The sequence below is a fragment of the Silurus aristotelis genome (assembly GCF_946808225.1).
Source record: "Silurus aristotelis genome assembly, chromosome: 9".
NCBI classification, from domain to species: Eukaryota; Metazoa; Chordata; class Actinopteri; order Siluriformes; family Siluridae; genus Silurus; species Silurus aristotelis.
Genome location: NC_139582.1, coordinates 1,883,388 through 1,896,123, shown reverse-complemented (window position 1 = coordinate 1,896,123; position 12,736 = coordinate 1,883,388). Strand labels below are relative to the sequence as shown.

The window sequence follows — 12,736 nt, the reverse complement described above, 5'->3', positions numbered from 1 at the left end:
TTTCATTTTTTGTTTGTTTGTTTGTTTTACTGAATTTATTTCGTTTCACTGGAGATTATGTAAATCTATGTCTTTTCTCCATATAACTCTTATACACAGCTGCATGAATGTAATATAAAACTATTTATTTGCTACCATATATATATATATATATATGTGTGTGTGTGTGTGTGTGTGTGTGTGTGTGTTTTCTAAATATCAAAAATTTCTTTGGCATGTTTTTATTATACATTTTCCTGAAATACTTTCACAGTCCTCCATGTGGTTTTTTTTTTTGGGTGGGTAGGGGTTTTGTACAGACTTGGCAACCCTGAAAAATTCCCCTGAGGTAAATTTGGGTTACAGGTGCAACAGCTAAGAAGAAGAAAAAAAGATAAATACTTTTAGCACTTTCGAAGCTGACTGATGTTATAATAAAGTAAAGTGTTTTAAATAACTTTATATATGTTTTTATATATGAACTAAAGAAAAATAGATAAAAAAATTTGAACTTAGAATTTAGCGTTTCTGTATGTAAGGGTAAATTATGTAACTAGCACGGCTAAGCTTAGCCATAAAATAAGTGAAATTCGGGTCAGATTGTGTGATTTTGAAGCAAAATTCGCTGTTAAAATTATTTGCTGAACGAAAAAGCGAACGAGATATGCAATATTCGGATTTTTTTTGGAAAATGTGCCAAATGAGGTAAAGTAGCTAGCTAGAGAAAGCAATATGGCGGACGTAGCGGGGGGGGGGGGATGGGGGGTTAGGGGTCTGTGTTAATTTATGAGATTTATTAATATTTAATGTTTTATATTTTACTGTAGGTTTTGCCCTACTTTTCTCTTTAGTGTTGATAATAAGTGCTCCGTGTGTGTGTGTGTGTGTGTGTGGTCACATTGAAAACACATGATCAGACTGGAGGAATAATAATAATAATGATATTTGGTTTCAGTTCCTCTCATGGGTTTTATATTTCAGCCTCTTTTCCTATTTCAATGCATTAATAAGTAAAAAATAAATAAAAATTATAATATATATATATATATATATATATATATATATATATATATATATATATATATATATATATATAATTTTTATTTTTTTTATATATGAAGCTCCAGTACCACCACACTCCTGCACCAAAAACAAAACAAAACCACACCTGTGCCACACCTCATCCAGCTCATCAAGAATCTGATAATAAGATTAGAAATAAAAATAGGAGTGTGGGAGTACAGATCTGAGCTTTTCCAACTAAATGATTTGCTCTTGATGCTGCTCCATACTTTTTTTAGTTTATGTTTAGTTATTAGTTATATGCATGTCCAGTTTTCTGTTAATGTTATTGTAGACTACTTATTCACATGTACATACATACATATATACATACTATACATACATACATATATACATACTATACATACATACATATATACATACTATACATACATACATATATACATACTATACATACATACATATATACATACTATACATACATACATATATACATACTATACATACATACATATATACATACTATACATACTGTACATACATGCATACTATACATACTGTACATACATGCATATATACATACTGTACATACATGCATATATACATACTATACATACTGTACACACATGCATACATACCATACATTAATACTATACATAAATACATATATACTGTACATAAATACATACATACATACATATATACCATACATTCATACTATACTATACATACATACATATATACTGTACATAAATACATACATACATACATACATACATACATACATATATACTGTACATACATACATATATACATACATACATATATACCATACATTCATACTATAATATACATACATACATACATACATACATATATACTGTACATAAATACATACATACATACATACATATATACCATACATTCATACTATAATATACATACATAAATACATATATACTGTACATAAATACATACATACATACATACATATATACCATACATTCATACTATACTATACATACATACATATATACTGTACATAAATACATACATACATACATACATACATACATACATACTGTACATACATACATATATACATACATACATATATACCATACATTCATACTATAATATACATACATACATACATACATACATATATACTGTACATAAATACATACATACATACATACATATATACCATACATTCATACTATAATATACATACATAAATACATATATACTGTACATAAATACATACATACATACATATATACGCCATACATTCATACTATAATATACATACATAAATACATATATACTGTACATAAATACATACATACATACATATATACCATACATTCATACTATACTATACATACATACATACATAAATACATACATACATACATACATACATATATATACCATACATTCATACTATACTATACATACATACATACATAAATACATACATACATACATATATACCATACATTCATACTATACTATACATACATACATACATAAATACATACATACATACATACATACATATATATACCATACATTCATACTATAATATACATACATACATACATACATACATACATACATACATACATACTGTACATAAATACATACATACATACATACATACATACATATATACCATACATTCATACTATACTATACATACATACATACATACATACATACATACATATATACTGTACATAAATACATACATACATACATACATACAGTGGGTACGGAAAGTATTCAGACCCCCTTAAATTTTTCACTCTTTGTTATATTGCAGCCATTTGCTAAAATCATTTAAGTTAATTCTTCTTCCTCATGAATGTACACACAGCACCCTATACTGACAGAAAAACACAGAATTGTTGACATTGTTGCAGATTTATTAAAAAAGAAAAACTGAAATATCACATGGTCCTAAGTATTCAGACCCTTTGCTCAGAATTAAGTAGAAGCCCCCTTTTGATCTAATACAGCCAGGAGTCTTTTTGGGAAAGATGCAACAAGTCTTTCACACCTGGATTTGGGGATCCTCTGCCATTCCTCCTTGCAGGTCCTCTCCAGTTCTGTCAGGTTGGATGGTAAACATTGGTGGACAGCCATTTTTAGGTCTCTCCAGAGATGCTCAATTGGGTTTAAGTCAGGGCTCTGGCTGGGCCATTCAAGAACAGTCACGGAGTTGTTGTGAAGCCACTCCTTCGTTATTTTAGCTGTGTGCTTAGGGTCATTGTCTAGTTGGAAGGTAAACCTTCGGCCCAGTCTGAGGTCCAGAGCACTCTGGAGAAGGTTTTTGTCCAGGATATCCCTGTACTTGGCCGCATTCATCTTTCCCTCGATTGCAACCAGTCGTCCTGTCCCTGCAGCTGAAAAACACCCCCACAGCATGATGCTGCCACCACCATGCTTCACTGTTGGGACTGTATTGGACAGGTGATGAGCAGTGCCTGGTTTTCTCCACACATACCGTTTAGAATTAAGGCCAAAAAGTTCTATTTTGGTCTCATCAGACCAGAGAATCTTATTTCTCACCATCTTGGAGTCCTTCAGGTGTTTTTTAGCAAACTCCATGCGGGCTTTCATGTGTCTTACACTGAGGAGAGGCTTCCGTCGGGCCACTCTGCCATAAAGCCCCGACTGGTGGAGGGCTGCAGTGATGGTTGACTTTCTACAACTTTCTCCCATCTCCTGACTGCATCTCTGGAGCTCAGCCACAGTGATCTTTGGGTTCTTCTTTACCTCTCTCACCAAGGCTCTTCTCCCCCGATAGCTCAGTTTGGCCGGACGGCCAGCTCTAGGAAGGGTTCTGGTCGTCCCAAACGTCTTCCTTTTGAGGATTATGGAGGCCACTGTGCACTTAGGAACCTTAAGTGCAGCAGAAATCTTTTTGTAACCTTGGCCAGATCTGTGCCTTGCCACAATTCTCTCTCTGAGCTCTTCAGGCAGTTCCTTTGACCTCATGATTCTCATTTGCTCTGACATGCATTGTGATCTGGAAGGTCTTATATAGACAGGTGTGTGGCTTTCCTAATCAAGTCCAATCAGTATAATCAAACACAGCTGGACTCAAATGAAGGTGTAGAACCATCTCAAGGATGATCAGAAGAAATGGAAAGCACCTGAGTTAAATATATGAGTGTCACAGCAAAGGGTCTGAATATTTAGGACCATGTGATATTTCAGTTTTTCTTTTTTAATAAATCTGCAACAATGTCAACAATTCTGTGTTTTTCTGTCAATATGGGGAGCTGTGTGTACATTCATGAGGAAGAAGAATGAACTTAAATTATTTTAGCAAATGGCTGCAATATAACAAAGAGTGAAAAATTTAAGGGGGTCTGAATACGTTCCGTACCCACTGTATATACCATACATTCATACTATACTATACATACATACATACATACATATATACTGTACATAAATACATACATACATACATACATACATATATATATATATATATACCATACATTCATACTATAATATACATACATACATACATACATACATACATACATACATACATACATACATATATACTGTACATAAATACATACATACATATATACTGTACATAAATACATACATACATACATACATATATATATATATATATACCATACATTCATACTATAATATACATACATACATACATACATACATACATACATACATACATACATATATACTGTACATAAATACATACATACATACATACATACATACATACATACATACATACATACATACATACATATATACCATACATTCATACTATAATATACATACATACATACATACATACATACATACATACATACATATATACTGTACATAAATACATACATATATATATATATATATATATATATATATATATATATATATATATATATATACCATACATTCATACTATAATATACATACATACATACATACATACATACATATATACTGTACATACATACATACATACATACATACATACATACATACATACATACCATACATTCATACTATAATATACATACATACATACATACATACATACATACATACATACATACATACATACATATATACCATACATTCATACTATAATATACATACATACATACATACATACATACATACATACATACATACATACATATATACCATACATTCATACTATAATATACATACATACATACATACATACATAGATACATACATATATACTGTACATAAATACATACATACATACATACATACATACATACATAGATACATAGATACATACATATATACTGTACATAAATACATACATACATACATACATACATACATACATACATACATACATACATACATATATACTGTACATAAATACATACATACATACATACATACATACATACATACATATATACCATACATTCATACTATACCATACATACATACATACATACATACATACATACATACATACATATATACCATACATTCATACTATACTATACATACATACATACATATATACTGTTCATAAATACATACATACATACATACATACATATATACCATACATTCATACTATAATATACATACATACATATATATATACTGTACATAAATACATACATACATACATACATACATACATACCATACATTCATACTATAATATACATACATACATACATACATACATATATACTGTACATAAATACATACATACATACATACATACCATACATTCATACTATACATACATACATACATACATACATACATACATACATACATACATACATATATACTGTACATGCATACATACTGTACATACATATACATACATAAATGCATATTTAGGAGATCTATACTATTAAATACTAAGCTAGATACTGTAATAGATTTTTCTTTAATACTATGAAGTGGAAGCAGCACATAAATACTGCTGCATTATTAATGCATGTCAAACCAGTCTGTATTGCAGGTGATGAGTAATAAAAGAAATCATTAATAAGCTCCAAGTAAAGAGCGTCTAATATATGTGCTGGGAAAGTCGTCTCCTGTTCCTGTTAGTTTTAAACTTCCAAAGAAAAGCTTCATTTTATTTAACAGATAAATAAACACACACGTATAACCTGTAATAATACCAGTCTTTCGTTAAACATCAGAAATAAAGATTCATTAAAGAAGTGATGAAACACACAAACACCACACAGATCAGTACAGCAGAGTGACTCCCTGCAGGCATTTTACATCATGATGTGTAGACGCCTCTTCCAGCCCTGAACCTTACAGCCTGCAGATGTTTCACATGGCCTCTTTTAGCCTGACTTGCACACACATCTGCACACAAAGTGAAGTATACATTCACTGCACCTGGTTTCAGCAATAGGTGGTGACTTTTTAATCTCCACACACACACTCGCACACATGGTGTCTGAATGTGCTCATATTCAGACATGTAGTCTAAAGGTTGATTATGATTCATTTCTCTGATCATTTCCTTGTGCGTGTTTGTTTTTCGACAAAGGTGAGAATCTTAACACTTCCCGAACCATAGACCAGCTTGGAAAAGGAGCAGCGCGTGATAGAGGTTTGGAGTCGCTTTTCTTTTTATAATTATTATTATTCATGTTATTATAATTAGTTGATGTAATCGTGTTCCTATGCGATAAACTTGATCCTGTTTGCAGTGTTTTTCTCGGTGAGTTCACCTGGCTGGGGGCGGAGCTTTGACACGGCAGTAGTGTCCATATTTGGAGCGCGCGGGCGGATGGGCGAGGTCACCTGGCTGCGGCCGCGTCACAGCCGAAACTACCTGCTGAAGCTCGTTTCCTCAAATCGACACCGACAAGTTTAAATAATAATCTCGGGGCAGGAGGCAGCGCGGTTTTCGGGCTCTCCGATTAAAAGGATTACCTTCACTATTTTTTCTTCTCGACCACGAATGGAGTCTAAATGGGACCTACGTTTGGGAGTTGTGTTCCTTTTACTCCAGGTAGATACTTCTATGTGCATTTTCGTATTTTTTGTCCTTATCTGTATGTTTTTTTCTCTTGGCCTCATGCCATTTAAGCTTTTATTCGAAATTGTCGCTTTTTCATCCTCCAATCTGTCCAAGAAGTTCTGAAAAGCGACTCGGCATATGATTTTGTTCCTCGTTTTCTCTCCTAAACTAATTAAAGAAAAAAAAGATTTCAAAAGAAACAAACCAAACGCGATCGTTTTTCCCCTCTATTAAAGGTGCTTTGCTGTGGATCTGGAGAATCGACGCCATGTTCTCCAGGCTTTGCGTCTGATCTTTTCCTCTTTAGAGTTCACAGAGAACACCTGCACAGGGGCACGAGACTCGGCACAGGTAACATTTACATTCTAATTTAATTATTATTTAAAAAAATGTTCGTACATTTAGTTTGTATGATATAATTGTAGTTAGTTTCTAACTTAATAATAATTAAGAGCAAAGTCTTTCTTGACTACATGTCCCTCAAAAGTATAATCAGAAACCTTCATTAAGTTATATTTGGGTATTTTCTTTATATTTAATTGTAGTTTGTTTTAAAAAACACATTGATTGGTGTAACATTTGTGTAATCCGAGTTACTGGTTGGAGTGAGTAGACCTGTTTTACTTGTAGAGTATGTCTACAAGTTTGCTCGGTTTCATGCTTGAAGGCCACTTGATTTGAGATAAATGGGTTGTAGTGACTGTATTTTTTACCTTGAGAAGAGCTCTGAGCTGTTTTTGTGTGATAAGGACTGTATCCTTGCTTGTGAACTCCGTGTGCTTGCATTCCGTTCCCAGTTTATAATGAGTCGAAACACCCAGCTGCTCGTTCCTACTGTTCAGCTTGAATAAGAATAGTTTTCCCCTAAATTACCTGAAAACACCAGGCTCCTTCAAGGTGCTACTCGATTTGTATTAGAATAGATCAAGTGCTTCTGTAGTGATTTGGATGTTAATGTGTGCTTGGGTGATTCAGCCAGTTTCTCTGGGTGTGATATACAAGCTAGAACATGACCAGGTGAGGACTTTTTTTTTTTTTTTTTTTTTCCCTTTTCTTTCTTTCTGAAAGCTTATGGTGATCAAACCTGAGCAGATATGTTTAGGTGCTTTCCACTGAGGTTGCTTTAATTATTTTTTATTTTTCAGTCTCAAATGACTTCTTCCTCATATCGAAACCGCTTTAATCTCATGTTTAGGCTTGAAATTGATTTTACTTTAAGTGGACGCTTGCTGACCATCATGGAGATCTGTAGTTCTTTTTTATATATAATGTGTGTATCTAAATCTTATTTATGAAATATCATGAGTATCATTTAAAGGGGAACAATAATCCTGAATTTTTCACCCACAGAATGTATCAGGTCCAAGTTAACGAATCCTAGATATGAGCTGTTTAAGTCTATCAAACCATTTGATTCAATTGACAATTTAAGTAGAATCTTTATAATCAGGTTGATAACAAACTATACACAAGTTTTACTGATTTTGAGATTTTTGATACTGTAATTTAATATAAATAAATTCCTGGTGATTCTTTGAACCTCTGTCGTCCCTGGACCCCACTTTGAAAACCATTGGTATGAACTGCTGGTTTTATTATTTTCGATTATGGTCATGACGAAATCCCCCAAACTCTCCCACATCCGTGTCTTGTTTAGGTGCCTTCCTGATAGCATTTATTTATTTTTTTTTTGTTATTTTATTAATTTAGTTCAACACATCCTCATTACAGAACTTTCTGGTTGCTCTTAATACTTAATGTGTTGATCTCTGCCTTGTCCTATAGAGTCCCCATCAAATCCTGTTTTATAATGTAAACATTATCCTGTGGTTTTGTTTTACTGAGGTTTAGACAAAGACTGATTGTGTTGCTCAGGTTTTGTTTTCCTGTTTTAATGTCCTGCTTGAAACTCATAACTACTTTAAAGGATACAGTTTGTAGATCCAGTGTTTCAGACAAGATTCCCCAAGGTTTCAGAATTTGTCTCCAGTCTGAGGACATTTTATTTTGATGTATAAATAATAGCATTTTATTCTCTCTTGTTTCCCGTTCAGTTGTTTTTAATGAATGCAATGGAAGAACGCAGACAGTCTTCGACTCCTCCGATAAGCGGTTTCACGTAGCTACGGATGGCACCGTGAAGCTGAAGAGATCGATCACTCTTCATGACGGCCATAAGATGTTCTCTGTCAATGCTTGGGACTCCAACGGAAAGAAACACACTACGTTGGTGAGCGTGGAACATCTGCGTCAAGCTGGCCAACATCATAGCCTGCTGAAAGACGATGTGGCAATTAAGCCTGTGCAGGTACACACTCTTCTGTAGCCTGACCTCTGCTGGCCAAATTTCAGAACTACTTTATCGCTGAAATGTTTTGAACTGTCTAATTTGTCTCCAGTCATTTGTTTGGATGTGTTTTCTTGCTTTCTTGGGTGAGACTTAGTCCAAAATGAAATTACATTACTTAAGCATGTTTTAATAAAACATATCGCAGTGTTTTACAACAGCACATGATTGTTTTGGATTGTTTTTGTTGGGAGCTGTATTGCATTAAAGGTATGAGAAGGTCTGACATGATTTCATTTTGAATGTATAGAACTTTTGTATCTGTTCAAAGTGTTTTTACAAAACTTTTCGAATAATTTCTCCTACAAACGGGGGGAAAAACAATAATTAAAGCTGGTGTATGTAACAGCTGGACTAGTAGAGAATGCTTTTAGGTTGACACTAATATTTATTTTTTATCTTTCTATAGCCTGAACCCACTTCAGATCTCTTGTATATGGAGTTTCCAAAAGCAAGTGGGTTGCGGAGGAGAAAGAGAGAGTGGGTGATTCCTCCCATCAAAATCTCAGAGAATGACCGAGGCCCTTTCCCTAAGGCGATGGTGCAGGTATGTACAGCTGATCTATAATTTGTGAGAATTTTTTTTTGTCTTATTTTATAACAAGTTGTCACATCTTGTGCCCAGATTAAGTCCAGCCATGCCAAAGAAACAACGATGGTGTATGAAATCACAGGTGAAGGAGCAAACCAGCCTCCAGTGGGACTTTTCACAATAGACAAATACACTGGAATGCTTCTTGTGTCAAAGCCTCTAGACAGAGAAGAGAGAGATAAATATGTGGTGAGACATTTTCCCTTTGGTAATGTGTTAAGTGGTTAAGTTTGGTTAAACGTTGTACTACTCTGAGGAAGTTGCTCACAGAAGAGATTAGTGTACAGTAATATTGTTTTTTGAGGATTTTGGTAATTTACCATGTTTTTGTTCTTGTTGACTCCAGCTGCAAGCACATGCCAGGTCCGTTTCTGATGGCATTCAAGAACCCGAAATGGAGGTTATAGTCGAGGTAATCGACCAGAATGATAACTCTCCTGTCTTTACCCGAAATCCATTTATTGGAAGTGTACCAGAAGCTTCAAAAATAGGTAATTTATAAAACCTTTCTAACGCTATCTATAATCTCAGTCCATATGAATATCATGGTTGGGTGTCCACATTCTTTTGGCTGTATAGTCTACAACTTCACTTAATCATGAGGTCTTCTTGCTCTCCTATCAAAGGATTTGAGTTCATGACGGTCAATGCCACCGATGCAGACGAGCCGAACAACGACAACTCCGATATCCGGTACTCCATCATCAGTCAGCTTCCAGCAGAGCCAAATCCAACCATGTTTGCAGTCAACCCCATCACTGGGGCGATTCGAGTGAATGCTGATGGTCTTGACAGAGAGGTACAGGCACAGATTTCTCTCTTTCTATATTTACATCCAGCCTCGCGGTCACTAGGCTGACTGGTAGAAATTTCTGATCAAGCAAGATGGATTATTTATTAAATAATTCTTCAGCAGAATTTTATCTCTACTAATACAGTGTAAACCATTATTTGTAGAGTTGAAATCTTATTGGAATCATTTAAACTTTTGGGTGCCGAGTAAACAAAATTTGTCTAAATTAATTCTGATAACACAGAAATTTAGTTGCAACATCGCCGTAAACTTGCTGAATCATGTCAAACGTCTGTGGCAGATTGGTCCAGTTTACAAGACGTTTCACGTCTGCTCTTTGTTCCAACTTGCTTTATGAACAGAACTGTCTTTTGGCACACTGACTTATGAAGGTCAGTGCTCCCTGTGACTGCGTGCAGCCTCGTGCTGCCATCTGTTGCCACATTACAAAACTAGTCTCAACTTTTTATTGAACCTTTTATCTTTTAGAATTATCCTCAATACACTCTGGAGATTCTAGCAGCAGATATGCGGGGGGATGGTCGCCCAGTTAGCGGAAAAGCTGTTATTACCGTAACAGACAGCAACGACAACGCACCTCAATTTGAGCAAAACTTGGTAAGGAAATGACTGGTTACGTGTTTAATTTTGTGTTTAGTTACATTTTTTACTTTTATAAATGCATGATTTTGTTTTTCCAGTACACTGTGTCTGTCCCAGAGGATAAAGTGGACGCTTTGGTAGTGAAAATGCCAGTGACTGACGAAGATGAGGCACAGTCTGATGCCTGGGCAGCAACGTTTAAATTCGTCAGTGGTAACACAGGTGGATTTTTCTCTATTGCCACAGGACCAAACAAACAAGAAGGCATCATTACAACCGCCAAGGTACCACACACATTTAAATTAAGTGCCATCAGCGGTCTTCAATAATAATCGTAATGTTTTAATTGTAATTTGTACATTATTTCACAGGCATTGGACTATGAGAAAAACAACAAATACACGCTGGTGGTGGCTGTAGAAAACACGGTTCCGTTTGCCAAACCTTTGCTTACCTCAACTGCCACGGTCATCGTGAACGTGGTCGACGTGAACGAGGCTCCAGTGTTTGACCCGCCAGAGAAGTTCATATCTAAACCCGAAAATACACCAGTGGATGGCGAACTGACCGTGTACACTGCCACCGATCCGGACGTCACGAAGAAGCAGATCGTGACGTATGTGCTTTCTCGGTTCAGACCTTCATGTTGGATATTTGTATGGGTTTCTCTCAGGAGCTTGGATAGTAATATATTATTACAATGGTGTGTTTCAGCTATCGTATAGGCACCGATCCTGCTGGATATCTGAATGTTAATAAAGACACTGGACTAATTAAAGTCAAGAGTCCCATGGACCGGGAATCTCATTTTGTGAAAGATGGCAAATACAGAGCTCTAATTCTAGCTATTGATAACGGTAAAAACACCCACATCCACTCCCACCACATCCTCAATTTTTTATTTTTGGTTTCCTAATGAGTATTTTGCGTGTGTTTTTGCAGATGAAGTTCCAGCAACTGGTACTGGTACCCTTGTAATCGAGTTGGTGGATGTAAATGATAACGCGCCAGTAATTGCAGAGAGGGCCTTCACGTTATGTAATAAGGAGACGCCTCCAGTGTACCTGTCGGTGACTGATAAGGATGGGCCTGAGTTTGGAGCTCCTTTTAGTGTTGAGCTGCAAGGAGAAAGCAAAAACAATTGGACCGCTAGGATGAATGATTCTAGTAGGTTTTTTCTATTTAATAATTTTTTATGAAACCCAAGAAAATCCATATTTTTGTGAACCTCTATAGAGACTCTGGGAGAAACTTTCAGATGCTGTTTCCGAATATTGTGCTATTAGCTGTTTTGGATTTACTCTGGTTCTCTTTGTGTAATTAAATTTGCTTGATGATCAGAAACATGTAA

General features: G+C 34.9%; 1 protein-coding gene across 3 annotated transcripts in view; it reads left to right on the top strand.

The window, feature by feature from the left end:
• Positions 1-330: 330 nt before the first annotated feature.
• The window catches only part of cdh31 (cadherin 31), a 14,831-nt gene continuing 2,425 nt past the window's right edge, over positions 331-12,736 (top strand). Inside the window, exons 1-14 of one of the 3 annotated variants that reach the window (XM_083550174.1) lie at positions 331-418; positions 6,574-6,636; positions 6,737-7,041; positions 7,287-7,401; positions 9,105-9,358; positions 9,807-9,944; positions 10,023-10,178; positions 10,336-10,480; positions 10,616-10,788; positions 11,272-11,400; positions 11,484-11,669; positions 11,757-12,001; positions 12,100-12,242; positions 12,328-12,552. In XM_083550174.1, coding sequence (XP_083406300.1) covers positions 6,991-7,041; positions 7,287-7,401; positions 9,105-9,358; positions 9,807-9,944; positions 10,023-10,178; positions 10,336-10,480; positions 10,616-10,788; positions 11,272-11,400; positions 11,484-11,669; positions 11,757-12,001; positions 12,100-12,242; positions 12,328-12,552 — 1,960 coding nt within the window. In that variant the 5' untranslated portion in view covers positions 331-418; positions 6,574-6,636; positions 6,737-6,990. Of the gene's footprint in view, positions 419-6,258; positions 6,436-6,573; positions 6,644-6,736; positions 7,042-7,286; positions 7,402-9,104; positions 9,359-9,806; positions 9,945-10,022; positions 10,179-10,335; positions 10,481-10,615; positions 10,789-11,271; positions 11,401-11,483; positions 11,670-11,756; positions 12,002-12,099; positions 12,243-12,327; positions 12,553-12,736 lie in introns of those variants that run through there. The other 2 variants (XM_083550173.1, XM_083550175.1) reach the window with 2 other exon arrangements.